Source organism: Stigmatopora nigra, chromosome 22 (genome assembly GCF_051989575.1).
Source record: "Stigmatopora nigra isolate UIUO_SnigA chromosome 22, RoL_Snig_1.1, whole genome shotgun sequence".
Taxonomy (NCBI): domain Eukaryota; kingdom Metazoa; phylum Chordata; class Actinopteri; order Syngnathiformes; family Syngnathidae; genus Stigmatopora; species Stigmatopora nigra.
Window position 1 is genome coordinate 5,726,413 of NC_135529.1, and position 27,839 is coordinate 5,754,251.

At 40.2% G+C, this 27,839-nt stretch overlaps 1 protein-coding gene across 4 annotated transcripts; it reads left to right on the forward strand.

The window, feature by feature from the left end:
• The first annotated feature begins 160 nt into the window (after positions 1 to 160).
• LOC144215358 (oxysterol-binding protein 2-like) lies at positions 161 to 27,099 on the forward strand. Of its 4 annotated transcripts, XM_077744221.1 has the most exons (15): positions 161 to 651; positions 4,402 to 4,610; positions 16,891 to 17,141; positions 18,674 to 18,872; positions 19,522 to 19,642; positions 19,733 to 19,799; positions 20,575 to 20,727; positions 20,817 to 21,062; positions 21,142 to 21,262; positions 21,615 to 21,718; positions 22,161 to 22,256; positions 22,661 to 22,845; positions 22,933 to 23,153; positions 23,339 to 23,356; positions 24,271 to 27,099. In XM_077744221.1, exons 1-15 carry the CDS (start codon positions 491 to 493, stop codon positions 24,411 to 24,413), a joined length of 2,295 nt encoding a protein of 764 aa, XP_077600347.1. In that variant the 5' UTR covers positions 161 to 490; the 3' UTR covers positions 24,414 to 27,099. The 4 variants fall into 4 exon arrangements, with proteins under 4 accessions (XP_077600347.1, XP_077600348.1, XP_077600349.1 ...); XM_077744222.1 differs by lacking the exon at positions 23,339 to 23,356 and having other exon boundaries at positions 163 to 651; XM_077744223.1 differs by lacking the exons at positions 161 to 651; positions 4,402 to 4,610 and adding an exon at positions 8,371 to 8,650.
• The last annotated feature ends 740 nt before the right edge of the window (positions 27,100 to 27,839 follow it).

Consider the following 27,839-nt stretch of genomic DNA (forward strand, 5'->3'; position numbering starts at 1 on the left):
TGTTTGGGATCTAAATCGGAAAATTATTTCTACTAGCAATAAGATGCAATGAAAATAAGGTAAATATACCGATATGCATAACTAGTAAGTATAATAATGTAACTTTTGAGACATGGTCAATCATTCTCCACTAGAGGGCACTACACCCCTGCTTCCACTTAAGGGGCATTTTTTGCTCCATGTTGTGCGATGAGATGCTCTCCGATCTGTTTGGAAACACTGGTTCTCTTTGGCCTAAGCAGTTAAAAGTGTTTTAATCACTATCCGATCTCCAATGTTTATTACGTATGGCGTCATGTAAAAAAGGAGGTGCCCTTGCCTCGCCTCGGCTTTTTCTCTCGCTCGGTCTACGTCCGGACCCTCTTCCGCCGCCTCGCCCTTTTGTCGGCGCCGCCTTGCTCCATTCCACCCGGGCGGGGCTGCTGCTGTTGCGGACTCCCGTAGTCCGTGTCGCCGGCTAAAAAGTGCGCACGACTGGGCTGAGCGGAGGATGAATGAGCAAGGGAAGAGCTCGGCATCTGCGGCTGCCGCGGCCCCACCAGCGGCAGGCTCGGATACGCATAAAGGGTGGCTTTTTAAATGGACCAACTACCTGAAAGGATACCAGCGGCGATGGTTCGTTCTCAGCAACGGCATGCTTTCCTATTACAGGTAAGGAGACGCATTTACGAATCAACAGGATTTCTGAAAACAACTATACTACTACTGTAGTAGTAGTCATGGAGGAGGCGGGGTGCATCACTCAGTATATATACAGCTGGACGTTCGCGGTACCTGGCTAGCAGGCTAACGCATTAACGCTGGCTGACAGCCACAACAACGTGGCCGTTTTGTTTTAGGTTGGTGGCGGTGACAGCGCGTCCCTTACGCCGACAACTCGATCGCTTCCCCAACTACGATGGCTGACAAATGTGGCCATTGTGGACAACCACGTCTGTCAGTGTTAGCTTGCCGGGCTAGCTTGTTTTCATTCATTCATTCATTCATTTGGAAATTCTAAATGGATTTGTCACTTATTCATTGTTTCAGGTTTAATTGCTAATACAGGTTGATTTTTTTTGTTTGTTTTGATCTTTATACGTTTCTGATCTGATTGCAATGTGCAAGACAATTTACTGTAGAAATCCCAATCAATGTGATTGTCTACCTGTGGCTCAGGTGTTTTTCGTTTGTTTGAATGCTGGATCGTTTCAGATTTTAGAAAGTTTACATTGCATTTCTGTCAAATTTTTTTTTTTTTATTTATTGTGATGATATAGATTTGTTTGTCTACTTGGGCCACTGAGATGCAAGGGCAGTATAAAGTATGACAGTTTACACTATAGGACATCTGACTATTTTTGGTCATTAAAACAATAACAACAATCCTCAGAAGACTTGCTCACATTTTATGTTCTGTAGGCCAACAACATTAAAATTAGGTATACATGATCCTAAATGTGATGTCCACAAATGTGAACTCCATGGCTTAATTATAATTATATTGCACATATATTTCTATAAATAAATACAATTACAATATAATAAAACATGAATACAAGTAGAAATACACTCTTGCTTTAGCCCACATAGTATGGTCAATAACAACCGATGAGTTAAAGTAATGCCCAGTCTCCATTATGTCTATCAGCAAGCAAGATATAATCATCTTTTCTATAATAAATGTTTCTTAGCTGAATCTACGTATAACTTTTACAGCCATATAGCTGTTTAAAGCGAATAGTGTTCATGTCAAACTTTTGATTGATTGGTAAAATAAGTGTTACAAAGCCAATGCTATTGTATCAGCATCCTTTTTCATGAAGCCTCAATGCCTGCTCTCATCGGCTCCTTGTTATTTGACACAGGGGTGTGGGTGTCGGAGCCTGTGGTGAAAGGAGAGTTGCCTGTTGCCACTGCCCTCTATAAATAGTGAATTATGTTGTGAGGCCATTGCAATCCCTGTGTGACATCTGAGCACAGATAAATTGGCATTTTATTCTCTGCCTGGGTCCACTGTGTGTCTGACCTGAGGGCTTTTGAGTTTTCTTCTGTTTTGTGTTAAGTAAAATGTTAGGTTTCATCAATACAGACATATTTAGTGTAAGCATGTATGTTGACAAAGGTGTTTGTATCCTGTGGTACCAAAAGATAAAAATGTTAGAATGGTTTGGGATCATTCCAAACATCTCACTTAAAGTTATATTGCATGTCTAGATGACTGAGAGGAATGAATTGGAATATTTTCAGACATGATAAAATTGACAAATTTATGTTTAGCTGTTTGAGAAGCCATACTCACTGTTATAGTGGTGTTTTTAAAAGGTCACATTTTATCATAATTACAATCAATGGCGTGCTCAGCCTGTTAAATTGTAATAATTTTTATTGAGGTGCGCCTCATTTTGTGGCCTCAAGTTTGACTTTTATTTTTTAATTCTCTGTTAGTCTCATTTTTAATCTCCCAATTTACTTTTCCTTCTAGTTTTAACATTCTCAGCTCTTCTTACACGGTTCTTCAATAAGCTCAGGCTGGCTGTTTTAAGAAGATTATAGGGCATTAAAAGGCTAAATGCTGCTTATCTGCCATATCAGTGAATCTGCTCTGGTCTTTCATGAAAGAGCATGTCTGTCACATTTCCCTCAACCACAGGAAAGAAGAGGCTCTGCGAGGAAAGGGTAAATGGTGTCAGCATTGTTAAGTCACAATTTCTCCAGTACAGCTCACCACAGTGTTGCTGGTAACAGTAAATCAATTTGGCTTACATTCCACAGCAAGGGAGTGTAGGCTGTTTGACGACTGACGCGTCAGGTTTCATAACAATACGAGGAATTCGAGAATAGGTACAGCTCATCATTGCTTGTTTGCAACGTTCCTAGTAACACAGAAGTTGTTGTTAAGCTACCATTTTAAAGAGAAGTTTCACTTCTCCTAAATGCACATAAAGGAGGTTCCGCAGAAGAGCTGAAATGAAATGAAAGAAACAACAACCCACGGCTTTTCGCTCCTAACTAATATAATAAATTGGTTTCTAACAAGGGTAAAAATACATTAGTCGCTTGATCAGTATAGATATTTAGGCTTTTTGGCACCTGAAAATTCTAATTTAAATTGTTCCATCTATCTAGTTGCGGATTTTTGTTTTCAACATATTTTGTCTTCCCAATCTTATTTCCCTTTTGTCCTCCTCAGCATTTCTCTGATACTTTCCTGCTGTGTTTTTGTGATCCAGCATTGTGAGCCACAACAAAGTTATCTAAATTCCCCAGCTGGATCTTGTGTTGTTTCCCCCGTCCTGTCCCTGTACGCTCTCTGTCTGTTATCCGCTACCTCTTGTTCTCTGGTGAATTTTTGTTTTATGGCAATTTTCACCAAGGACAGGTAAAATACAAACCCATTTCTTGGCTCTCGTGCAACATGCTTTCAGATATTTCATTTTTTCCTGCCTTGCACGATGTATAGCCCCCTAGGTTTTGTCATAACACCCCACTGCGAAGCTTTGGATCTCCTCTTCCACTTCAAGCATGTTAACCCATTAATCATGAGCACCGTGTATCTGAGCTGGAGAGATGAGACTTGTTTTTGGACCCCATACCCCCAAGGTATTGTCTTCACAGCTGAATGTGTTGCTTGTTGCAGCCTGGGACCAGCAAATAAAAACTGCATGAGTGGAAACAACGCCAGCTCCTACAGACCATAATGAGGTGGCAGCCACCTTGTATGGTGTCAACTGTGACCAGAGTTGATGGCAAATTACGTGCTATGTGAGGCCTCACTCTTGAAGATCGATCTCATGACTGTATGCGCCTAGATGAGACGAACATTGGTCGTCAGAGGAGTGCATTGTGTTCTTACTTCAGACAACCTTTTCTGCGAGCTTGTGATGTTACGGATGTGGGTTAATAAAGCTTTTATAGACGCTGCTCACTAATTAAGTAATGGTTTTTGCCTCCAGCTGGGATTATCAATCGGAAAAATGATACATACATTTTCCCCCTGTTTAGTAAATTTGATATGCTAAGTCACAAGGGGCTATTTTTACAAACTTGATAATATACAGTGATAAGTCTTGTGCAAATTTCAGAATAATATTATAAAAACTTTTTCCAGTTGTAAGTGATTTAAGCAAAGATACAGTTTATTTCTACTGAGCTAAAAATTGTCTCAGGAAATGTTTATGATTTTGTCAATGACCATTTAGTTTTTGTTTTGCGTTGTTTGGGCGGAAACTAACAGTATTTTGCCCATGTGTGTTGGCAGCAGGGTTTAGTTGTTCCTTCCAACCACATAATCAAAGTCTTTGAGCACAAAAAGGGAAAAAGCTGTTTGTTTTCTAAACATTGAAGGCGCCCGTTGTAGTCATGCATACTTTAAATATTTCTGTCCTCAATTTGCCCCCTTATGCATGTTTTCTGTTGCAGGACACAGGCAGAAATGGCACACACTTGTCGTGGGACAATCAACCTGGCCACCACTCACATCGACACAGAGGACGCTTGCAATATTGTGCTGAGCAGCAGTGGTCGGACGTACCACTTGAAAGCTAGTACTGAACAGGAGCGGCAGCGATGGGTCACAGCCCTTGACTTGGCCAGAACTAAAGCCATTTCCATGATGAATGACCAATCTGGTGAGTAAGTGTATATTTGGTGGATAAACTCGACCTAGTGACCAGTCTATCATTACTTGTTAACAATTTTGAGTGGAATTGCAATGATTTATTTTGAATCTGTCTGGTTTGCCTTATATCTAATTAAGTGTTCATATTGCTTTTTATATAGCCATTTTACACTGAAAGTCAATATAAAGATAATAGACTTTTAGATGCAGGTCTCATTTGTGCCCTGATTGTTTGACATTCAGCTGAGGGGAAGTTTCTATTCACATCCTTTCTTTTACATCATTGACGTTTCAACATGAGCCAGGAGAGGGCAGCCAAGTATCCTCACCCCCTTTTGGGAAACAAAGCAGAGGTCCATGGATCATGACAACAGAGCATTGTCCTCTCCAAAGACAGGCATGCATGCTTGGCTGCTGTTTGTGGTCAGAGGCTGTGGGAAAAGCTGGAGGAGAAAGGCAGACCCTTTTCCTACTACTTTTCTTCCGGGCTCCATCCAAAAGCCTCATTGTTCCTAATAGGAGCTGATTGATAGAAGGAGCAAGGCTAAATATTCCTCTTGCCCCAATTTGAAAGTCAGATGACTAAATATAGACGAGGATTGCAGCCTAGCAGTACCAGTAGGTATAAGAGATGGGAATTTCATCCAAGGATATAATTCCACTTTTATAATCCAGGGTGCTTTATATATATGAATTCTGGTTAATGACCTTGAACATATTTAATTGGGAGCATCGCTATGTTGCTACAGTGAAGTTCTCGGGATTTATGTTCAGAATTTGTTGAATCCACAAATAACACAAAATGTAAATTCCCTATTACATTAATCAATATATAGTTAGATTGATAAATGACAGGGAACAAATGGAAAATGCAGTACATTAATGCACCAATGCAACTAATGATTGAAAGAGTTCTTATCAATCCTCAGTTTATTAAGAGAGATCCTTTTAAGAATAATTCATTTATTTTTGTCATTAATAATTCAGTTGATGCAACTAGTAGTCATTCATCTACTTAAGCATGAGGTTTTTTTTTTTACAGTTAAGTCTTCATTCCTATTAATTTGGGGATTTTATTTTTGTTCAGACTGGATAATTTTAAGAGCATTTGGGTTCGTTCAGCAGATGGCACTGTTCATTCAGTGTGTAGATTTTTTTGGGGGGGTGCTCACTACTGTTAACCCGTGTCATAGTTAGAAGTTGGTAGTGTGTAGACAAAACTGTTCTTAAGATTCACTGTTACCGTTCTTTCAAATGATACATGAACCTCAAATAGACAAAAGATGTGTTTATAAAATGGATTTTGATCATTTGAATATTGCTCATCAATATAACTAATTATATTAAACTAACTTTCTCTGTTTGGAAATGAGAAACAGTGGATTAACCTAGTTGGGTAGAAATCTGAATATATTCAGTTTAACTGGTATTTCCACTACTAAAATTCTACAATGTGCCTTTTTTATCGAGCCTATACAAGGAGAGATACCGTTTCTCATTCTTTTGGTAACAACAATATGGTTCGACTTATTTTCAATATTCTATTTGAAATGGATGTTCAGGGTGTGCTTATTATAGTTACATATGGTACTTAGCCATAAAAGATTCTCCATTTCAATATATTGCCACCTGCCATGAAATTTTCTAGCTGCATTTTAATTTTGTATGACTTCTTTATGCTCTCTCCATGGTCCTGAATTTGTGAGAATGTGGAGAAAGATCAGAAACACCATCACGCTTTCATTGCTGCCTATTCACCCCCTCCTTTCCTTTTTGAAGATCACACCCCCCACGCACCCACTTTCTGTCTCTCCCACTCTCTCCCCCTTTCTCTCCAGTACTCGCTCTTCTTCCTTTGCTTTCTCACGCGGTGTCTGGTTATCCCGCCTCCTCTTAGTACCCATGTATCGCTTAGCGAACACCTTATTTTATTAGAGCTACTTTTCTGATCACTTGTGATCAGATCATTTTTTTTAACGATTATCTTGAAAGGTACGAGGGGACAAAGTTAAAGGATAAATACCAGGCTTGCTCCTGTAAGTATTGTGGCTCATTTTCGTCTCCCTGTGTCTGTGTGTTTGGGTGGTGTGGTCTATGTGTACATTAGCTGCTCTCTATTCTTGAACCTAGCTGGTGGCAATCAGCCACATCTGTCTTTTCCAGTACTATACTCCTAATAAATTGACCTGAATAGTGAGAAAATACAAAGACATGACAAATTCTTCAATGTAATTTTCTTCCTTGTGACTCTCCCCAGTGAATTTGGAATGCTAATGAGTTAATTAATGGGTTAAAAAGGGCTTATGAGAAACAGTATGCACTGATGTTATACAAAGAAAAACAATATATTTACGTAGTATACTGTGCCTAATAAATTGGATCTAATTAATTTGCCTTATTTATTTATTTTGTTACCAGTTTCTGTGAGGTTGTCTTTTGTTTTTTAGGACGTTGGTAAAATTAACATGTCATATATTTCATATAAAATTAGGAAAAAGACAAATTTCTTATTTGCTTGGTTTGTTGAACTGAATGCACAGAGGAGCAGAGGTTATTATGGCCAAATATCACATTAGTAATTGGGTGTTTTTGCTTCAGTGCCTCCTCTGACATGCTTCTGGGTTTTATGGTATATTTTACAGTCCGCCAATTTTTCCCTGTCAGCAATTCTTACCTCATTCCAATGCCACCACAAACCTTTGCTGCTTTTTATAAATTTATATACATGATATTGTATCTATAAACAATTGACAATGTTGAATCAGTGAAATACCTTCATGAAGGTTGCTCGCTACCAACCACATCTTCTTTGCTCTAATTATTGAGACTACTGAACTGGCATTTTACCATGTGAACTGCATTTAATGTAATCTGCTTTGTAGGTAGACTGTCACATTTGAGGAAATAATCATTTTAAAATTACGTATATGGTGTAGTTAAGAGAGTTTCCTCTTGCCAGCTGGATTTGGTTCTGACTTGGATGAAAAATCTGAATTGAATGCCTTTATTGTCTTTATACTTTAGTATCATAATGCAGGTGCAATGAGATTTAAAGTTTTTCTTGTACTAATTGTACTTCACTGGGGATTTCTGTTGATGATATGTGATATTAGGATGTACTTTCTTGTAGGTTCAAAACTACACAAACTACACCTCTCAATATGGCAAAGTGACCTGCTGTGGAAAAAAATATGGGAATAAGGGCGCTGTTAGAATAATGTTAGTCTTGTCTTGACTGCTCTTTTTGGTGCACTTGAATAAGTTACTGGATACCCTCGAACTCAGCGTACGGGTGTGATAAATAGTTATGCAGTAACATGAGAAATTCCAAATGAAGATGGAGCTTCATTTTGGTCATGAGAACGATTCTGACCAAGAGGCTAGGCATAGTGCACTTAATAACTTTCACTTGGCATAGAAACACCCATCTGACTTAATATTTCATAGCCTAATCTGATACATGGGTTTCTTTTGGAAGCATCATAGCCTAACTTAATAACACGCCATTTAGCTTTCCAGAAATAGCTGACTTTTACTGTCAGTAGCAGACAGACAGTGGCAGTGGGGAGGGCAGTGCATTCTGATTTTAGTTGAGTAGATGACTGTTGGCCGGCTCGGTCAGTCCGCTCTCCACTATGCTTCAACTCCCTCCCTCCCTCCCTCCTTCCCTCCCTCACCAATCTGCACTGCATTGAGCGTAGAGGGCAACTGAAAATGTGCACGGCTTTGAGGACGCGTGCGGCATATGTGTTTCCGGAAGGAGCTCAGGATAGAGGATGGGATTGACTGGAAGGAGGATCTGCATTCCTTCCCCGCATCCTTGTGGTGGCACTGCTCGTATGTCCGTGAATATGCATGTGGGTACGTGTACACTGCAATGCTGACTGCAAAAAGTGGCTGCCTCGGCGCCCCCTCTACTCTGCGATGCGTTTCGAGGAGCGCGGCGTGGAATCGAGTTCGCGCAGAGTGGGATGAAGGGCCGGAGATGCTGGGAGCCCAGAAGTGTCCGCTCCCTCTGTGCCTCGAGCTGCTTCAGTAAACTCAATCGGGGTCAGTACCGCTCTGGCTAAAGCTGTGGCCGAGAAACACAGAATTGTCGCACTTTTTCCTCCATCTGTCAAACAAACAAACCAAAAAAAAAAAGAAAAAAATACCTTCCGCGTCATGCCATGTGATGCAATCACCCATCCATCTCACGCTGGCAGCATCCGACACCAATGATGCTTGGAATCATCATCAGTCCTCCTACAATGCAGCGATTGCAGGTATATGCTGTAATTGGCAACAATGCAGCCTGTCTTGCAATTTGCCCTTTCACTGCATGCTTTGTTCAATGGTTTCTGTCTTTCTTCCCTGTGATTTTTAACTTGTGCTTCCCCGCTCTTCTTTGGGATGCTTTCACTTTCCATTTGCATGTTTGGATGAGCTACAGGCTGCATGCCGATGTAACACACTTGTTTCTTGACGTGTCTGCAGACTATTTCTAGATCATTGCTTTTGTGATAACTTTTTCAATGTAAAAGAAGTACAGTATACTTAGATTCAGGACTTTCTTAATAGAAAAAGTTGCTATAGTACTTTTCTTTTCTACTTCTCAGAATTTTTAGATATCTTTTTCCAGCCTCTGGCAGTATTATGTTGAGCACCTGTGCTCTTCCGCCTGGGGCTTTCTGCCTCCGCTAGCTGCTGTTTGTTCACTCAAATGAGTTTGACTTTGGCACTACAGATGGTATTGTATTAAGGATTTTCACTGTCATCTTCAGCACTCCTTATTATTGAAAGGAACTCAAAAAATGAGTCACAGCCAATACATTTTGGGCATGAACATTAGTCATAGTGAATACTGCCGCCGGTTCCTATAACAACCTAAAGAGTGAGTGTTGCAGAGAACTCCACCGACTTTGAACACGAGTTGAAAAAAGTGTGGATCACTGCTTTTGTGTTTGTGTGTGTCTGACGACACAAGCTGCAGTTTCTCTAATTAGCAGAGTGTGCTTTGACAAGCAATAAGCGTCCTTTCCTCGATACGCAGTCGTACATCACAGCAGTTTTCGTAAATATCTGACAATGGAGTACATTTTGCAAGCTAAAATAAATAGAGTATGAACATATGCAACTCAACTCATAGCATTTTACAATGTAAGGTAAGATTTAATTTAACTACTTCATGCACACCACATTTAATCCCTGGTTATTTGGTATGTGGGTTATTAGTACAAAATATTTGCTTTATCATACCATTAGGATGCCCTGATAACTTGAACTCTCAGGTTAAGTGCTTTTCTGAATTCAAGTATCAAGAGAGCTATATTGGTGGCACCATTTGAGTGTCCACATTGGATAATCATTTCCTACTGTACAGTGTGGAGAGTGTTCAATCATTTTAAATGTGCAGATATTAACAAGCATACTTTAAAGTGCTTCTGGCGACCAGTACGACCTACGGGTTGCCATTGGAGAGCGTGTCAGAAGACAGCAGGAACTACAACAACTTCAACACCTGCCTCGCGTGCAACTACCAGCTGCCATGCAGCTGCAAAGTCTCCAGACCCCCCCTCTCCTACAAGGAAGGGGGTCAAGCTTCTACCTTCTGTGTTTTTTTGTGTCTCTAACTGAGGACCAACATACTCCGGCTTGTTTGGTCCATATACTATTAATCAGAGCAGGAATCCATCCTAATCCTGGACCAATCCCTGGACCATTAACCTACGTCTGTCCTGTTTGTCAAAAAAGAGTTTATAATCATACTAAGTCGGTAAGATGCAGCAACTGCCTCGGCTGGTGCCATCTGCGTCAGAAGAACAAATGCAGCAACCTCAAGTCAGAAAAGGAATACTCAGTCAATTTTACTTGTCTGATCTGTATTAGTCACAAGAACAACCAAAGTCTTCCAAGCCAATCAAGCCAATCAAGCCAATCAAGCCAATCAAGCCAATCAAGCCAATCAAGCCAATCAAGCCAATCAAGTCAACCAAGTCAACCAAGTCAACCACCCCAGTCCACACCCTCAGACCAAGACCAAAGAAAATTTAACTTGAAAATTCTACAATTCAACTGCAATGGAATAAAAAACAAGATTTCAGAAATCATCCATTGGATGGATGAACAAAAGGTGAAAATTGCTGCCCTCCAGGAAACAAAACTAATGCCAAACCAAAAGGACCCAAATACGGCCGATTTTACCCTTATAAGAGAAGACAGGGCAAAAGACAAAGGTGGAGGCCTGGCATTCCTTGTCCACAAGGCCATCCATTTCCAGCAAATACATGACCTGCCAAAGGACAATCACCTGGAAAGCCAGGGCATCAAGGTCGACAACATCAACATCATCAATCTGTACATCCCTCCCACTAGCAGCTGCGGCACAGGCTACTCTGCATCTATCCTTCCTTTCCTCCAGATGAAAGATACCCTAATCCTAGGAGACCTGAACGCTCACGACACACTCTGGCATTCACAACTAAGTAATGACAGAGGCAGAGACATTGCTGACGAAATAGGAAATGCAGATTTTGGAACTATTAACGAAGACAACCCAACAAGACTACCAACAAACGGACAACCATCATCACCAGACATATCCTTAGCAAGCCTATCCCTGATGTCCTACACCTCCTGGAAGGTCAAAACCAACCTTGGTTCCGACCACCTTCCCATCATAATCAAGATAGAAACTGACATCAGACCAACAACCAGCGAAAATAGGATTTTCATCAACTTTCGTAAAGCTAACTGGCAAGACTTTCAGACTGAAACAGAAAACAAATTCTCCAGACTTCCAGCCCCAACAGATGTCTACAGGGGTGAACAACATTTTAGGAAAATTATAAATAAGATAGCCAACAAAACCATTCCAGCAGGAAGAATAAAAACGATACTACCCGAGGTACCAACAGAAGCAATAGACAAGATAAAAACAAGAGACGAATTAAGACAAACTGACCCGGACTCCCAACGTATAACAGAACTAAATAGAGAGATAGAATCAATTATAAACAAACATAGGAGAGAGAAATGGAAAGAAACAATTGAAGACAAAAAATCGGACACAACCAAACTATTCCGACTGATAAAACATTTAAATGGCGGCAAACAAGCAAGCAACAACGAAGCAATAAAATTTAAAGGTAAATACATAACAACTCCAAAGAAAATAGCGGACAAATTCAACAAGCAATATTCATCAGTAATACCCCACAAGACAACAAGAACAGCAAGACGAGTTACAAAAGACCTGAAGAAAAACAACAACAACATAGAACCAATTACTATAAGCCAGACAAAGGAAGCAATAAAGAAAGCCAAGGCTTCGAAAGCCTTAGGCCCAGACAAAATATCTACTCTTCACCTTAAACATTTAGGCGACAAAGGACTACAATATTTAACCGACATTTTTAACCTGTCCCTGAAAACAAGTTCGATTCCTGCAATCTGGAAGTCCTCAATCATTATTCCTCTTCTTAAACCTGGTAAACCTGCAAATGAATCCTCATCATACCGTCCCGTCTCTCTTCTATGTCCCAGCATAAAGATCCTAGAACGAGTTATTCTACCAACCCTCACAGAACATCTACCAGTCCCTGACATCCAGCATGGCTTCAGGTCAAACCACTCCACTGTCACAGCTCTGCACGAGTTCACAGAATCAGTGGCAGGCGGCTTTAATGAGAATAAACCGGCAAACCGTACCCTGCTAGTCCAAATCGACCTTAGCAAGGCATTTGATATGGTCTCTCATGAAAAGCTACTCAAAGACCTGAATTTGACCACCCTACCGAGCTGTATAAAGAGATGGCTCAACTGCTACCTGTCAGGAAGACAATCAAGAGTACATTTCAGGAATGCTACATCCAGCTCGCGCAATGTCAGGACAGGGGTGCCGCAAGGAGCGGTTACCTCACCAATACTATTCAACTTCTACCTATCTAACCTTCCTGCAATACCTGAAGATGTCTTTCTAATACAATATGCGGACGATATTTCAATCTTCGTTAAAGGTACGAACGTCGAATCTCTCTCTGCCAAAGCCAACAACTTCTTGGAGAAGCTGGCAGATTTTTTAGAAGAACGACAGCTGGTTGTGTCCCCGGAGAAATCCACAGTGACCTGGTTTACCCCAGCCACTGCTGAAGCTAACCTCCATCCCAAGATCACCATCAAAGGGGTACCAGTAAAACTGGAAAAAACGCCAAAACTACTTGGTGTCACATTTGACACTATGTTTTGTTTTGGCCCGCACATCAAGCAGACAGTTGCAAAGGCAAAGAAAAAGCTGAACCTACTTAAATCACTAGCAGGCTCCAGCTGGGGTTGTGAAAAAGAAACACTACTCCTAACATACAAATCTATCGTCCGTTCTGTCCTTGAATATGCGAGCCCAGTATGGTCGCCAATAATTAAAGACACACACTGGAACCGGCTTCAATCAATTCAAAACCAAGCACTCAGGATAGCATCCGGATGTCTCTCTATGTCAGCCATAGACCACCTGCATGCTGAGTGCGCGGTTATGCCTCTGAAGGAGCACTGTGAAATGATCGGAAAGCAGTACCTGGCGGCATGCCATCTTGAAGGCCATCCAGGTCGCAGACTTCTTCAAGCAAACCAGAAACCAAGAAAGATGAAAAAGACCATCATCACACAGCATGGCAAGGAAATAGAAAAAGAATACGACAAGCCAAATCCTACCAAAGAAGACTACAAACAATGCGTCAAATCCATTCACACCAAAGAAGTTCAAAACATCCTCAACAAGGCAAAACCCAACAAAGTCCTCAATGCCCAACCACCTCTAATAAACCAAGAAGAAAAACTGCTGAGCAGGAAGGTGAGATCCGAGCTCGCCAGGCTCAGATCAGGCTACAGCAGGAAACTAAACAGCTACCTGTCCAGGATCGATCCAGGAATACAAGATGCCTGCCCAAAATGCAACTTTTCCCCCCACAATACTGAACATCTTTTTTCGTGCACAAATGACCCCACAAATCTAACCATCCAAGACCTCTGGACAAGACCAAAGTTGGTCGCAGAATTTTTAAAACTAGACGATTAAGAGAACATTTGTAACCGGTTTTTCTATCACTACGACATACAACACAACACAGAACAAAAAGAAGCTTGACCCCCAGAATTCAGTACCAGAGAGGCTAATCAATCAATCAATCAACCTACGGTGATTTCCGCTTTGGTTTTGATGGCCTTCCCCGTTGCTCATTATCTTTGAGCCTTGACACCAAGCCACTTATTGTGAAGAATCTCCCCTCTTTTCTGCCTTATGACTGACTCATGGTTCACCATCTTGCTAAATATCTTTTCCATTATCATCAGTGGTCTCCAGAGTGAAACTGGGACAGCAAATGAAAGGGGAGTTTTTAATGGTATATATTACAAAACCAGTCTGATTACAATTGCAGACTGATAAATGATAGACAGTCAAAGGTTGTTAGAAAACATATATTAGTATACATAGCCTTGCAATCAAGAGATTGAATAATTGGCTTCTCTTCTTTTTTTTCAAGGCATAGCTGACAACACAAAACATCCTTATCAATTAAACACACCATTGATGCAAATCTAAATGAACACTCAGTGGGATATCCACTTTGTTTTGGCAGCACTTTGCCATCAATTTTCAACTAAAACAGAGTGTTTAATTTACAAAATGTGTCTTCCCTTCTTATTTTGCTGTGCCAAACAGCTTTGAGTGGCTTTACACACACACTCTCATTACCTTTTGGAGAGCTGACTGCTTACATAACTAGCTTTAACCTCTCGTCTCCTCTATCTCTCTACCTGTGATATATGGGGCCTGTTAGTATTTACTGGCCAGTATTATACTCAGCCATCTCCCTCAAGGCCAAGCCCCTCATCTAGTGTGTGCTCTCCTCTCTTTGTGTACGCTCATATATTCTCTTTCTCCTTCACACCTCATCAAAACAGCAGTAAAGGTGCTAAACTGTTGAGTGTGCTATACATAGAGGGACAATACATCTTTCATTAAATGCATAGTTTGGGTGTTCATTTAAGATTAGACAAGAATGTTTTAATATAGGATATAAAAAAATATTGCAGTGTCCTTTTATTTGAGTACATCAACATTTTCAAATGTCGGCCTCACAGCTCTGGGGTCCTGGATTCAAATCCAGGTAGGTCTATCTGTGTGGTAATTGCATGTTCCCCTGGGCCTGTGTGTGTTTTCTCTGGGTACTCCAGTTTCCTCCCACAAACACTCCAAATTCATTTGACTGGTAACTTCATTTGGTTTTCACGCGACACTTTTACAATTCCATTCCCCCAACGTGTTCCTCGTTTGCAGTCACAGAGTGACATGTGAGCTATAGCAAGCGTTCCACTTAGCTGACAGCTTCTCCTCCGGGACAAGCAAGAAGAGCTCCATCAGTCGGGCAATGCTCTCCCAATTAAACAGCCAGATATGTTTCTCTTACTCCACACTGGACGTGGACATAGAAGTAGAGACGTGTACAAGACCAAATGAGTGCTGCAAACCTCACCTATAATACCTTTTTAGATTCATGATTGCAATTGCTGAAATTGGTGATAGGCTCTAAGACCCTCATTAGCGTACAGATAATGGATGGACTATAAGAATTACAACGAATGTGCCATCTTTCTCTGAGGGTGCTGGCTGTACTAGTGGAAACATGTGTAGGGCGTTGTCCAATGTGCCAATGTGTAGGGGAAGGTGCTGTGCTCTTGAAGCATGACTTGTATACTAATTGGCTCAGAGCGTTGATTCATGATGCTATATTTTGCACACCAGGGACACACAGGAAAAAAAATAAAATTATGGATAGGAATTTATAAATAGAAAACATGCATGAGTTCTATGAAGGAACCGCCTGCTGGCGATCAATGGGGATTTATAGAAGTAACAGTTGGATTTGTAGATTTAATTGGCTATTGATTTCCACCCCACTGAAACTGATAAACTTTAGTATTATATTAACACTATTTTCAGATTAGAAGAGGTTTGGATTGATGGTAGGGTTATTTAAAAAAAAACATCACACCAACGATTTAACACTGCTGGCTAATTTTGACTTGTTTACAGGGCTTGTTGTATACATTGCACTACCCTTGAATGTTATTGACAGTGTAGCTATAGGGGGGGACATGGGGAATTGTGGTGAATGGTTTTCACTTAAGCAACATAGTATAGAGGATTGCTTTAAAGTTCCACTCACCTCGGGGCCCAGGGGGAAGGGTATCTTACTGGATTCGATAGATTGGACTTAACTGAGACACAAGCTGAACAAACAAACCAAAAAAATAGTTTTCTTCCTATTTTGCTGTTGACCAGAAAGTCAGAGTAAAATATGGTACTGGATAGTTGGGATCAACACTGGGCCAGTGTTGCCAAAAAGCACCAGTAAGAAATTTCGGTTTTAATTTGATAAAATTGACAAATTCTTAGTTTTCATTCCCATGCTTGCTTATAGACTCTGAGGTCATAAATGTAGGTTATTCACCTTTCATTAGATTCAATTTTAATTGAGCCAAAGATACTTCAATGCCAGACTCTCCTGTATTCCTCCTTTTGGCTCAGTCACGGGGGCTGCATTATGGTGCTCCAGCCCCCGGTCTGAACCTTCACGGTAAAATCTCATGTTCTTTGGAACTTTGTTCCTTTTCTGACCCACTTTCAATTAGTATTCCAACTTTAGCATCGAATAATAGAATAGAATACGGTTTCAGTGTGTTTTGTTGTTGTTGAACACTGCCTATTTTATAGATGGATGGATATATACACACACTTCTTTCTTTTGTGGACAAAGTTGTGGGTGAATAGTGTAAAGCTGACACTGCCACACTCCTTCCGTGTGTGTATGCCCTGTTTAACCTCAAGTAACCTCTATTTGAGACATTAACGCTGGTAAATATAGCTGCCACACCAAAGTACTGTTGGATACTGGACAGGCTGTGCGTTTTGAAATGCCCCTGAAATGTGTTACATCATGCGAACATCTAAATGTGCCAAAGGTTATTCATGTCAATTGTGAGAGGTAGCAAAACCACCTGATAAATTGCACTCTCAGGTGAGAACGTGATACAGAATGTGTTATTGTCTAAATGAAGAAATGATCACATGGTCAGTAGTAGTGCTGTTAATGAAGCAATAATGTTGAATATTTATTTCAAATGGGAGCTGGGAGAGTCAGCATAAGTGTGACAGGAAGTGCATATCATAAGATTGAGGTGCAGATGCTTTGTACAGCAAAAATATATGAAGCAAATCTTCTTGAAAATAAATGTTCTTCTTTGTCTTCCAGATGACTCAGGAGACGAGGATCCGGTATCCCAATCGGACTGCAGTGAGATTCAGGGAACTTTAAAGATACTCATCAGCAAGCTTGATGACCTCAGCACATGTAATGACTTGATTGCCAAACACGGGGCTGCCTTGCAACGATCTCTAAGTGAACTCGAAAGCCTGAAAGTTCCTGTGGAGGGAGGAGAGAAGATCAAGGCGGTCAACGAGCGCGCCACCCTCTTTCGGATCACTTCCAATGCTATGATCAATGTGAGTACATTTCAAGCAACATGCAATCTAATCACTTTTTTGTTGTTGATTACTAGCGTCATGACAAGCTTTGCGCCTGTGTTTTATTATCCATTCTGCTATTGTCCATGCAGAGCTTCTGGGAGGGTTGAAGTAATGGCACTAAAGATGATTGTGGGTGTGTGAGAGTTTTGGGATTAGCCCCCTTTCCCACTTTCAAAATGACCCCACCTCAATCTGTCCTCAAATGTCACCTGAGTGTCGTATTTTCATTCCGACAGAACCAGTTCCGACATGCAAACATAAATTTTAACCTTTATTAACCTTGTCCACCACTGGACATCATATTCCGTCTGCTCTTGAGGTGAGGACTCAGCAATAAAAATGCAGAACTATTGTTAGTTTTTTTTGTTTCAATGGGTGTTGGTTTCGTAGTCACGTAGAAGGAAGTGAAGTGAAACCTCACATGCATCTCTAGTATTTAAATTGAATCATGCCAGTGGTGGTTGAGATTCTTCTTGTTTTATCAGCTGAAGGTAAGATGGAATTGTGCTTAAGTCTGGCGAATATATTATGTCAAATATGTTATGATACTGGAAAGAGAAAGAAATTAAGGAGCCTGGTTTAAAATTAAGTTTAAACTGGAACTTATGGTCTGTATTTGTCGTTAGTGTTTTAGTTTGTATAGTGAAACATAATTTTCCTGACAAAACAACAACCTGAATTATTGCTTTATGAATACAAATTAGTAATGTAGTTAAATATACATTTGAGTCATCATTTGTAGATCAGTTTATTCATATTTGGTGTTATTTGGTACAATATAAAGTCATTCAACAGTGCAGAAATTCTGAACTGCAACAGAGTGGAGCCCTCTTCAAGGGCCTCCTTCCCATTTAATCACTGTCACATGGTATTTTCTTATTGCATGTTTTCAGATGTAAGCCATTCTGATTTATTTACATTTGTGCTTAGTGGGTGTGAGGAACATTAGGCATATAATGCAGTGGCAACAAATGCTGACAAGTTGTTTCTGTGTGATCTAAAGTACCCTTTTTGACTCAGCATGTCCAGCACAGCAGGAATAATGATGCCCCCACATGACTCAAAAGTCCTCTGCCATGGAAAGAGTGTGAAAGTATAGCTCAATTTTCACTCTGTTTGCCTTTTCTTTGTTTTGAGGAACTTGGGCTTTACACCTTTTAACATACTGGGACTTTAAGTATAATTAGTTTCATATGAGGAATATTCATCCACAACCATATTATGCAATGGAGTCTAATTGGTATGAGGTGAACTAAAGGGATGGCTGAGGTTATATATTTGGTTCTTAGGGAAGCCTATCTTCCTGGCAGGTTAGTTGATATGATGAGAAGAGAGTGATGCCATTTTGGGAAATGGGCTTGAGAGTTTTTCCTGTTTGAGGTTTTATTGATATTTCTATAGATCCGTCTGTCACTTATATGTAGTCAAAATGTTTACCGGACTGCGTGTTACACCAATTGACAATGTTTGTATGTCTGTGATTTTATTAGTATTCTTTCTTTTCCCAGGCTTGTCGAGATTTTCTGGACCTATCCGAGACTCACAGTAGGAAGTGGCAACGGGCATTTCAGTATGAGCGTGAGCAGCGTGCCCACTTGGAGGAGACCATTGAGCTGTTAGCCAAGCAGCACAACAGTCTGGAGCGCGCGTGGAGGGTGGCGCCTACACTTTCATCCAGTACACCCAGTGCGCCGACCAACAAGAAGGGTGAGCTGGACTGACCTGCTTCTGTTTTACTAAACGTCATGTGATTTGAATGACCTGTTTATACACAAATTGGATACATGGTATTTTAATTAGGTTCTCCTTACAGTTGTTTTTGTCTTACATGTTGACAACATAAGGTCTAATTTGTATTTGTTTAATTATAGGAACTTAACAGTCTGTTCAACATTTGGTTGTAAACGTGCCAAAAATGTATTTTGTCAGTGCCATTTTTTTTACAGGTTTATTTTTTTAAATGTTATCACTTGGATGCTTAGTGTTTGCACATTGATGGACATTTTCAATGGAGTGATCTATTTCTAAACAAAAAAAAATTAATAGGAGTAGAGTCAATAATTTAATCATTCAAAATGTGTAATGCAGATCATTCCATTTCTTTGTAATGCATTTGCCAGTACAGAAAGAAGTCCCAGAGGGGCATACATCATCCAGGCTTGTTCACCAGTGGAAGCCTTGCCAGTTTTACTAAGATGATTATTTCCTAATTAGGGGCCATGTGTACATGATTATACAGTACTGCTCAATCCTGAACCTGTGAGAAATGCATAGAGGTTCACTCATGATGTGCGTGATCTATACGTTTGGTTGGCTTTTTTAAAAATGTTTTTCTAAATTATGTTTGTCCTTATAGAAGCGAGTGAAAGGCTCCAAGGTGAGGCGAGTGATGAAGATGAGGATACTGAGTTCTTTGACGCCATGGAGGATTCCCCTGCTTTTATCACAGTGACGGCGACGGACAACACACAGCACAGGTTTTACTTCCATACCTTGGAAGATTTATTTGCGTACACAAAAGTCAAAATTATTGTCCGTGACACCGGTCTTCTTTGTGCCCATTTCAGGCGATCTCAGACAAGTTTAAGTGGAGCAATTGGAGGCAATTCCTACGACTGGAACCAGGACGATCACGTAAGCCTCTTCTTCTGTTGTAGGAGTCAAACTTGGTAGAATTTCCTATTCCCTCTGATGTGATATTGCTGCATTGCTGGGATATTATTATTTTGTCCCATTACTCGCTGCTCATCCAAGGAAATGTTCACTGCTTATATCGATCCCCAAAGATTTCAAATAGTGAGCTAATCCGGATCAAGTTCAGGGGTAATTGAAATTTTTCAAGGGCTCAAAAATGCATTGTGGATAAAGGATTCTGTATGTTGTAGTGGAGCAAAAAAGCTCTCCCCATTGTGTTTTATTGTTTACAGTTGTGTGTACCGGTTTGCACCGACTGTTCAAATATGATACATTTAAAATGCTAAATGAGTCATCACACTTTATCTCGAGTGTAATGAATCATGAATCACCAAAACCATCTATTTGCGTTCTTTCGTAACCTAACTCTAAGAAAGAACCGTTTCAAAGTTATTCTTCACACGACACATTCCTGGGTGCGCCCACTTAAATTATCCATCACTGTTTGCACTAAGGACTTGTATTTGCACAAGCAAAACATTTTGTACATCAGGTTCTTGCTGTTTTCTAGTTTCTTTTTTTTGTGTAATCCCTTTGGTATGATTCCATGTTATTTACTCCTCTCACCCTAAGCTCTGCTTCTTCTTGCTCACATGTCTTCTTTTCTCCTTCTGCTTCTTTTGCTAGCTCCTTTCAACTTTTGATTTTTTTCCCTCTGTCAAGCTTTGCTTCGTTAAACTTGGGTAACAGTCCGCTTCTTTATTTACATTCACAGATGTCTCCAAGCTATAACGATGTGTCAGGGAAGGAGCTGCAACCTCGTAGACAACGGCGGACTTGTGTTCCAGACAAGCCTAACTACTCCCTCAATTTGTGGAGCATCATGAAGAACTGTATTGGCAAGGAGCTCTCCAAAATCCCTATGCCTGTAAGTGAGACTGGCTTTTTTCTGTTTCGGTACCTTGTACTCTCGGTTGAACTGACTTTTATTTGCCTTCTTGTCTGTTGAATCTTCAGGTGAACTTCAATGAGCCTCTTTCAATGCTGCAGCGTCTGACTGAAGACTTGGAATATCACGAGCTTCTGGATAAGGCAGCCCGCTGTGACTCTTCGTTAGAGCAAATGTGTCTAGTGGCGGCGTTTTCCGTCTCTTCTTATTCCACAACTGTCTACCGGACAGCCAAGCCCTTCAACCCCCTTCTGGGGGAGACCTACGAGCTTGACCGCCTTGAGGACTTTGGCTACCGCTCACTATGCGAGCAGGTGAGATCACAACAACATAGAAATATTCATAATGTGTGCAATTGGGGTATTTACGTACGTTGGCGTCTATTCTTGTAAGGTGAGCCATCACCCTCCCGCAGCTGCCCATCATGTGATTTCCCAACGGGGCTGGACCTTGTGGCAGGAAATTACAATTGCCAGCAAGTTCCGTGGAAAATACCTCTCTATCATGCCTTTGGGTAAGACATTTATCTCTTGCTGCTAGTAAAATCCTGAATGTAAACAACTGCCTAGTCTTAGAAAATGAAGAGCATGAATTACCAAATTATGCATGTACTGGAAGCCATGAAATACATATTTCCTAATGGAGAAGGTCAGGTCCTGCAGCTGTCGCCTGTGCATGAAGCAGCATTGTTTTATGACATTTTGACAGGAACGTAAAACTAGAATTAAGGAGGAGTTGATCAATATGATGTAATGATTGGAAGCGGTGTAGTTTGCACAGGTTATCTCCTGCCTCCTGGGACGTATCCTACATCAGAAAACACATGGCTGCAAAAATTGATGTTTGTTGTCATTTTGCATATCCAGGTGCAATTCATTTGCTATTCCACTCCAGCGGAAACCACTATGTGTGGAGAAAAGTCACGTCCACTGTGCATAACATCATTGTGGGCAAGCTTTGGATTGACCAGGTCTGTTAACAAGCACTTCTCATCAATAGTCATTCCACCACACTAGCTCAAACAAATCCCCTTAACTTTCGAAGAGCCGTAGCTGTTTTCCTTTTACTTCAAGATGTGCAATGAACAAGAAACCATGCAGACACCATCTTTATGTGGGTTTTATCAAAGGGTTAAGATAATACAACAAAAAAATCCTTCTTGTGAATTTGCAGTGTTATTTTATGTAGTCTTACCTCTACATACGAAACTTGTTTCATGTGTATATATTCGCATTGAACGTAAAAGGAGAATCTGTTTTATATAAAAAATAAATAAAGGGAATTATCTTAGGATGAGAGTCTAGGCTGTTTTAGGAAGTTCACTCAATCATACACATTTATTCATAATCTCTGTCACTTGCATTGCTTTGTCTTGTTTTCTTAAATTAACCCCATTCTTTGTGTGTTTGCAGTCTGGTGATATAGAGATAGTCAATCACAGGACCAAAGAGACCTGTCAACTGAAATTTTCTCCCTACAGTTATTTCTCCAGGGATGTTGCTCGGAAGGTAAATCCTCCTCTCTGCTTCCCTTGCTGACACCAGTCTATTTGTTTTATTTAAACTTGTCCTGCTCAGTTGATAGTCTTGCAGAATGCTGCCTGTTTATGCCTTTTTATGCTGGAACGTTTTTTTTTTATGTACAACAGCAGTGTTCAGATTACACCCCGGGGGATTGTTGATGGTTTTGTGATATTTATTGGCAATGCGGTTAGAAGAATGATTGTGGGAGGGACAGACTAAAAGAGAGAGAAATGGGCAGCCATCCCATCAGGTTCGACGACTCAATATGGAGGCCGGTCTGTTTTCTCAAGGCAACCTTTAGACATCGCTGTCGTATTGGAACGTATAACTAATAGCAGTCTGGTGAGTCTAATTGAGATACAACTTAACTTTAAATTCTGCCTGTCCAGGTGACAGGCGTGGTGGCCGACAGTGGCGGGCAGGCTCATTACATCCTGTCTGGAACGTGGGATGAGAAAATGGAGAGTGCCAAGATCATTCAGAGCAGCCGAGGCGGTAGTGGATCAGAGGGCAAGCAGAAGACCATCTACCAGACCTTGCCTTCCAAACTTTTATGGAAGAAGTATCCGCTTCCGTAAGAGCCCGCCTCATTCAAAGCAGCAGACTATAAGTCTTTACTTTTGATGTCTTCCTACGACGATTATTTCTCTTCTCCCTTCAGAGAGAATGCGGAGAACATGTACTATTTCTCAGCGCTGGCGCTGACCCTGAACGAGCAGGATGACGGCGTCTGTCTGACCGACAGCCGCCTGAGACCCGACCAGCGGCTGATGGAAGACGGTCAATGGGATGAAGCCAACTCGGAGAAGCAAAGGTTAGAAGAGAAACAGAGAGCGGTGAGAAGGAAGAGAGAAGCGGAAGCCTCAGACGCTCAGGATGAAGGTTTGTTCAAAACACAATTGTTAGGTTTGATTGCCTTTTATAACCAGTACTAAGTAAGTAGACATGTCATTAGGTCAGTTTAACACCACTCCAGAAATGTTTCATTTCTTTGTGTCTGATCTGGTTAGATTATATTGATGTATCCATGTCTTGTCTTTTTTTCCACTTCCTCTACTGTTGATCAGAAAGTGATTATGAAGCTGGTGAGTGGGTGCTAATCTGTTGACGCGCACACAACACAGACAACATCTTGTGTGTCTGTGTGTTTATATCCTGTCATTGTTGGAACTGCATGGTGCCTTTCTTTCATCTCTACTTAAGACAAATGAATCAAGAAAAAAAAGTTTTGTTCTTGGATTCATGTGAAAAGTTCATGTTGAACTGTTCAAGAGTTCTATTTAAATTTCTACATGTTGTCAAGTCAGGTGTGTGTTAGCAAGCTAAGCCAAAAAAAATTTAAAGATGCGTCCATCTGTGTGTGGTTGTCCTTTGCCTTGAAAAGAGCTGTTGTAGATTGCTGCCTCAGCATCAGCATCAAACTTTTTATTTCACTGGGCCACAATTTGATTTTAAAAGAATGTTGCTTTAGGTCTAACCGATGTAACAATTTTTTGGGTGTGGATTCCAGAACTTTTACACTCTATCATGTCAATTTGTCTTCTCTCCACAGCTTACTTGCTATGTTTTTTACTAACGACACACGCCATAACCTCCGTGAAAACGTGATAGCGTTGAACTGCACATTGCCATTACGTCGTTTCCCTTTGTATTCCATTGTATGTTAATATATGAAAATGTCCATAAAACAAGCACATATCCAATATGTAAGTACTGAGAACAGAATTCCAATAGTTTAAAAACCTGAAAGAATCGAGATCAGTTTCAGATCCTACCCAAAAATGAGTTAAAAACAGCTGTAAGACCAAAAACAACAAAAAATTGGTGTTCCCCAGTGTTTCTTACATTCTTGTTTGGTCCATTCAAACCTTTCACTGCAACTTGAAGCTAGAATGCATTTGGAGAATTCCTAAAATGCAGCACACAGCCACTGATTGCTTTTCCTATACACGGTGGTCGTTGACTGCCGCCACGTAATACATTGCAATGTTTTTGGCAGGTCGCGAATTCGAAGGCTACCAGCCACAGTGGTTTCAACAGAGGAGGGACTCGGTCACCGGAGAGACAAACTTTGTATACAAAGGGGGCTACTGGGAGGCCAAGGAGAGGCAGGACTGGAACATGTGCCCCAATATATTCTAACACAGGATACTTCCCCCCCACCCCACGTAAGGACCTCAGGAGACACCGCCTCGGCTCCTTCTGCACTCTGCTTTGGCAGGCTTATGTGGGGCTTTGTGAGCAGGAAGTGGTGAATGTGACACACGCACTTGTAACAATTTGTACCTCCAATTGTGCACTCTCGTTGCTTTACAGATGGAAAAAAAAGATGGGGTGCTCCCTGTCCCATTTTATAGATGTGTGAAGCTGTTGGAGTTGTGACATCCCATAATGAATGCACCTAATTAGGTGCTTTAACATTGCACTTTTCAGCGGAGAGTTTTGATCATTCACCCCTGAAAGAATTGTTGATTGACATGGTTCAAATCAGTGACAACAGACATCTCTTATAAACTTCAAATTGGTGGCCAGGTATTAATTAACTTGGGTAAGTCAGTCGATCCGATTTTGAAATGAGTTTTGTTTATTGATTTTGTTTTCACGATTCAACAAGCACCATAGAAATATAAAATTGTCTAATGAAGCATTTTTATACAGGAAAACTTCACAGTAAATATGCTTCAGATACGTTTATCGGCTCAAACTGACTGAAAATTTGGTAGTAGTTGTACCAAATACCTTTTAAAAAAAGAAACAATAACTATACTAACTCGCTCATGAGAGTATGGAAAAGCTGTAACAAAACAAAATTAAGATGTTTAATAAATTGACACTGACAAAAATGGCAAATCTTTTTCAACTATGTATTTTGGAATATCATGCAAATACAGTGAGACTATTGGCATGCTGCTTTTCAGCATTTCTTTTGCTTTGCATGCAATTAGTACTAAATTAACTATGAATGTTATGCTAATTTGATCCTTTCCTAAAGAAACACTTAGCAAAAAAGTGTTTTTCTTTTTGTAATCTAAATGCAATGCCTACATCTGCACCAATCAGAACTCAAAAAGGCACATTGGCGTGTTGCTGTAAAACAGTGTAGTTTGACTATAATGTTCGTTTTTGTACAATTTCACACTAAATTCTAATTTGTGCTTCTGATTCATCAGAGGGCCGCATGACTCCGTCTCATTTGCGCATTAAATATTCTGTTGAAATGCATTCGTATCGAGCTTGTCATACATTGAGTAGCACTAGTCGCTGCGCATGAAGTGACACTAGAACTATCTTTGTGTTGCTGTCGATAAGAAATGTGGTTTCTCTCGTCCTTTGGTGCTCTCGTGAAATGTCACATGGCGCATATTTGCTTCCGTTGATAGCATCCCACATTCAGTACTAACAGCACATAGTTCCACTTGGACCTCAGCTTCCTCGGTATAGATTTGGTTGTTTAGTTCATCCCGTTGGCACTATGTGAGCCTTGGGTTTACATGTAGAAATGAATGGGGCTGGTTCCTCTATGGCAGAAGATATCACCACAGTTCCAATGTGTCACCTTTGGTGTTTGTATAATGATCTAGGATCAGCTTTTGAAGGTACCCTTGGTCTTTTGCCTTTAATTGATCGGTCTGTGCACTACAGATCTAATGACAAGCTTTGGGGGGAAAAAAAGTATTTTTTTTGTAATCATTGGTAGGAATGTAGATTTCAAGGCTAGAGGTACTCCGTTCCGTCTGATCTGTTTGTGTGAATATTTTGTGATAGGAAAATTATACTGTAATATAAAGTCAAATGCGAATTAAGTTATCTGTACAGCCTATTTGGTCATGTAGCATCTGAACGCTGCTGGACTTCACAATATTAGAACATTGAGGTATTGGTTTCACATTATGTTTATTGCGCCAAAATCACAAAAGAGAGGCCTTTCATTTTTGATTATTATTATTATTTTTAAATCCATGATAAGAGCATATTGGACACTTAATGTATATTTAAAAAATGGAACAGGGATTGTTCACATCACTAAGTCACCACATCACCACATATAACAAAAGAAGAGAAATCATGGATGATAATATCGAGTCCACACTGTGATAACTTTTAAACAGCATTTCATCTTCTCAATTTTATAAAGCTTTATTAATCCAAGATATCATCTAAAGATATCTAATTAAAAAAGGCATTTTAGTCAGAGATCACACGACACCCACATCCCAGTCTTCATATTTAGGAAAAAACACTGTGGAAGAAAAGACTGCTGTAGATAGCAATAATATGCAGAAATGGGGATTTTACTCAGTTTTCAAAAAAAACAAACCAAAGTGTTCGTAAATGTGGAGCGAGTGCTGTAGATGAAACAATGTTTAAATCTGCCTTCCCTTTCTATAGAGGGTTCTCCCTGTATGATTTCAGCTTTAATTTTTGGAGGCTTTTACTATTGACCTTCTAGTGGGTGCCATGACTCTAACGTTTGAATATTTCTACTGTTTGTATGTCTAATCATAGATTTGCGTGCCCATTTCCTTCAATTTGAGAAAAATGGAAACGGATAGAAACTAAATATTTCTTCTTGCCTTTTCCAAACAAAATGTTCCTGTTACTATAAACTGTGGTTTGCTTAGGTAGCTGCTGCTGATTTGACTAATCTGTCAAAATGAAAGTGAAGAGCAGCTTGGTAGAAATATCAAAGGTTGCTGACATCCCTTTACCAATTTTAATTCCCTAATACACATACTGTAGGTGTGTGTATTCAAGTGGTTGTTTTTACAGATCTGTGTATTCTCCCCTCAATTTATAAGAATGTCTTTCAAAAAACCAAGGCACAACTAAAACGAAATAAAGTTCTCAAAACACTTGTTCCTACAGCTTGACTTTTTTTTTCTCTGTAAGGTTAGAGGAAATTACTTTTTGTACTTTAAAAGTAGGGAAACGACATTAAAAAATGCAGATTTTCATGTGTTTTCTTTTAAATTTTAAGTATGGCTCTCAGTGAATAACAGGCATAAACTATTATTTTTACACATCTGATATGTTTGGTAATACATATGAGATATATATTTTTTAGATAGTACAGAATCACTCGGTTATTGCGGCCATGTGTGGTCTACATTAACCGCGATAATCGAGGGATTACTGCATACGTTTTACAACAAAACTGCTTGCATATAAACTGTCCTCCACTGTTGGCTTGTGCACCCTGAGCAAAACTGAATAAGTGCTTGCGGTTGTTATTGACAACCGGACCCCCACCCCTTTTTTTTTTAAATCACAACCCACCGTCTCAACTGTGGAACTCTCTGAAAGCTTCTCCCCGTAAGTAAGATTTCACCGATTTTCCTTCATTTGTCTAAATGTAGAATGATGAAATTAATGGGTGAAATAATTAGTCTTATACTTGGACAATCTTAGGGGTCTGTGGAGTTACCCCGTGTGTGTGTATGTGGGGGGGGGGGGGGGGGGGTTCTGTGCATCTATGTGGTATTGTTTTGGTTGCAAAGAAGACAATGGAAATTATAAGCCCATTGTCTAATTTTAAAAAAGAAAAAAGTTTGTTAACCCTGACAGAAA